The 3,848-nt window shown below is 34.0% G+C and overlaps 1 protein-coding gene across 1 annotated transcript; it reads left to right on the forward strand.

The window, feature by feature from the left end:
* The first annotated feature begins 536 nt into the window (after window positions 1-536).
* On the forward strand, window positions 537-1,820 carry LOC145073407 (uncharacterized). The gene is made up of 3 exons (XM_079019953.1): window positions 537-692; window positions 788-863; window positions 956-1,820. The coding sequence occupies exons 1-3, from the start codon at window positions 687-689 to the stop codon at window positions 1,363-1,365; spliced, it is 492 nt and encodes a 163-aa protein (XP_078876079.1). The 5' UTR covers window positions 537-686; the 3' UTR covers window positions 1,366-1,820.
* The last annotated feature ends 2,028 nt before the right edge of the window (window positions 1,821-3,848 follow it).

The raw sequence follows: 3,848 nt of genomic DNA on the forward strand, positions 1-3,848 counted from the left end.
TAGAGTTACTATTTTCTTTTTCTCTATATTATATTATTATAACCCGAAATGATTGATTAAAATTAACGATCATCTACGTAAACATACGTAAACACACAATTATTTATATAACAATTTTTCTCATCAACTGAACTGGAGTCTGGACACGTGCAAACTTCGTGGGCCAACATCTGGCCCAATCCAATCACAACCTTCCGATTTCCGGCCCTAAACTAAAACCACGGTGGAGAAAAGCCGATTACGGGCGTCACTAGTAATCGACAAAAGGCCAAAATTCAATTATTGTTGCTTCTTCCAGGAAGGTTCACGTCATCCGTCACGTCGTCAACACCGTCGGCTTGCTTTCTCCGCCGTACCGGAGTGAATAGCTTATCATACACGTCGTCTATTCACTTAACTTCAAACTTCCGACCCCACCCACCACCACTCTTGACAATCTTGACTCAAAAAATAAATACTAATCAAAAAAGTTGACCCGTAGACTCAGCCCACGTTCACTCCTATGGTTCACTTGACCTGGCTTGACTCGCTTCCACAAAACCCAACTCGCCATTCTTTATATACTTCTCACTTCTCACCCACATAGTTTCATAAGCATATTCTTCTTCTCTTTTTGAAGCTTCAAAGTCTGCAACTTTTCTTGGATTCTCAGACAGATCCTTCGATTCCAAGACAAAAAAACGACCATGAAGGTATGTTTATCAGTTTTTTCTTTTCCAAACATCATGGATCGCTTTCGATATCCAAATTGTGATAAAATTTTGTGTGTTTCTTGAATTTATTGCAGAAAGTTGTGTTGAAATTGGACTTCTTGGATGAGAAAACCAAACAAAAGGCTATGAAAAACGTCTCCAGTCTCTCAGGTATGTTATAGTTTGTAAATCCGAAGCACACCCATGTCGTAATTCGTGATAAAGATTCAGACTTTGATATGATTTGGTGAAAATGATAACAGGGGTGGATTCGATAGCAATGGACATGAAAGACAAGAAGCTGACTGTAACAGGGGATGTAGATCCAGTGACAATTGTGTCAAAACTGAGGAAGATTTGTCATACGGAGATAGTTTCAGTTGGGCCGGCAAAGGAACCGGAGAAGAAGAAGGACGACGGCGGAGCTGCTGGCGGCGGTGACAAGAAGAAAGAAGACGAAAAAAAGAAAGCAGATGATAAGAAGAAAGAAGATGAAAAGAAGAAACATGAAGAAGCTTTGAAATTAGCTTATGCTGCTGCATATCATCAACAGCCATATCCTTATTACAATTATCAACAACAGCAGCAACAACCATATTACTATAATCATCCACCTACACCATACTATTCTAAAGTTGTTCAAGATGAAACCCCCAATTGTGTTATTTGCTAATCAAGCAATCAACACATGTTCATAATCATAATCATAATCATATCTCTTCTGCTGCTGAAATCAAGAAACCAGATCTTGGGGAGGTTGTTGATGGATTGGAGTGAGAAATTTCCAGTTTTTTTTTTAATTAATGTAAATCATTTCTTAATTATAGTTATATCGGGTTTAAGAGGGTGTCATTAAGATAAATTATCTTGCCAGATCAGGAATCTCTAAATCCAGAGTAGCCATACAATAGTGAGTTGTGCAATTATGCATTGGGAGTTGTATGCTACTCTAGATATAGTATTTTTGATTCTGTAGAAAAATATTTTATCTTTTTGGTATTGAGTTAGAGGTTAGGATCTAGTGAGGAAGGGGGTATATGTAAGTGGTGGGATTATGTTTGTTATGTAGTGATCCTGTTCTTTTAGCCATCATAATCTTTGAAAAGGAAACACAATTATTGTTTTAAAGTTTTGTAACACAATAGATTTCACAATTTTAATAAATTATGTACATATAAGCATATAGCATATATCTCTCTTTTATGTAATGGAACTCGTAGCAACATATTTCATACAAAGAAGTTATGTTATATCTTAATATCGTAATATTCTTATTGGAATTTCATGAAGTTAACATATTGCATTTAAATATTTTTAAAATGATTCAGCAAGGTTCTAGTATATCACTAGTTGTTGTCGATGTTGGTTTAAGTATACTTATTCTGGTTTTGTTAGTTGTCAGTTGTCACTATATGGTTTTGCCGGCATAAACAAGGCTGCTATCATATGTTATTTATTTATTTATTTATTTTTAATATAAATTCCACATAAAACAATAGCAGTCTTATTTAAGCTTTCACGACACTATATTTGTATTTAATATTTATCATCATCGCGATCTTATCGTTTGCTAGTAGATAATAAAACACCTCATTAATCAATGGATTTTCGTTTCCTAATTCACGCATATCGTCTTTAATAAACAACATTTTATTTATTTGAGAAGAAAATCATTGCACGTTTATCGAATCTATGATGCCACATGTTATTTCCAAATGTATAATGCCAACAATCATAAGATTTAATAATTAAAAGCATAACTTCAAAAACCTATGTCATGTATTTATTTATGATGATGTCATTTTCAAAGTCCGAAAACGATGTTTTAGAGATAGATTTGACACACACACACACACATATATATATATATATATATATATATATATATATATATATATATATATATATATATATAGAGAGAGAGAGAGAGAGAGAGAGAGAGAGAGAGAGAGAGAGAGAGAGAGAGAGAGAGAGAGAGAGAGAGAGAGAGAGAGAGATGAGTAGGTTCCGTTGAGATTAAAAATAAAATCAAGATCTTGATATTCAACCTCAGCCACATATTTCACATCTGCCGCACTAACCATCTGACGTACCAACGCGACAAACATGTTATAATCATAAATGATTATATAGCGCCGCTCGTTCGTTTCTCCTCCGCCACCATCCCTACCACAACAACCGCCACCGTCACCACACTACCACCACCTCTGACACCATCTGACCTCACTACTGTCATCTTCGTCACTTATACCACCGTCACCTCTGCCATCACCACATATTTTGCTACCAACTGTCATAATCATATATGATTACTCAATCTGTGAATATGGGCGGTGATACTTTGTAGCTCGAGCTACCCTCCAATTTTCCCGTCAAATGTAAATTTCGTGTTATTTTTCGAAAATCCGTCACAAATCCGTTAGAAATCCGTCATAAATCCATCACAGAGTTTGATAATTATAAGTTTAATGTAAATTCACCGGTTTAGTGACGATTTTGTGACATAAACTTTCTTCGGAAACAAATATTTTTCTAGTAGTGTCATCCCTAAAGAATTTGTGTAACCCCTGATTTTTCTTTCTGGATCCGCCACTGTCTGTTAACAAATATATATGTATCATCATTTATGATTAGGCATACCCTACTGCTGTCGGTACACTGGAGCGTTAGAGCGGCAAATAAGAAATATGTGGTTGTTATGTACATAAGTTTAGGCATAAAACATTTTAAATGACCTAGTTTTAAATAAAACAAATACGGTGTCATTTTCTCTTAATTTTGTTTTAATGGAATACCAATGAATTGAGTTAAATTATGGAATCAAAAAGATCAATTATATTTCTTTTTATTGTAAAACATCATTGAGTAAAAAATCAATACTTTTTAACGATATAACTCAAATGTTTTGTCCTTCAATTGAACAACTATATAGAATGATTTGTGAAAAGCATGATTGAGTTATTGCATGTTCTTCTTTTATCTTTTATTTTTTTAGTTTTCATTTAAACTTTAGTAGGGCTGATTAAATGCTCATAAGTTTTAATGCTTTAAGTTTCTAGACATAATGAAGAAAAAGAACATAATTTTGATCGGTTTATTAACTCACATGATTAAGGTAGAATACTAAACGAGATATCATGATTAGTTTGGATATAT

Source organism: Lactuca serriola, chromosome 9, assembly GCF_051521515.1.
Source record: "Lactuca serriola cultivar US96UC23 chromosome 9, Lser_US96UC23_V15, whole genome shotgun sequence".
NCBI lineage: Eukaryota > Viridiplantae > Streptophyta > Magnoliopsida > Asterales > Asteraceae > Lactuca > Lactuca serriola.

Excerpts from the sequence above, each read along its gene's own strand:
- LOC145073407 (XM_079019953.1), top strand. Across the intron at positions 864-955 it reads AAACGTCTCCAGTCTCTCAG|GGGTGGATTCGATAGCAATG; the intron begins GTATGTTATAGT and ends AAATGATAACAG.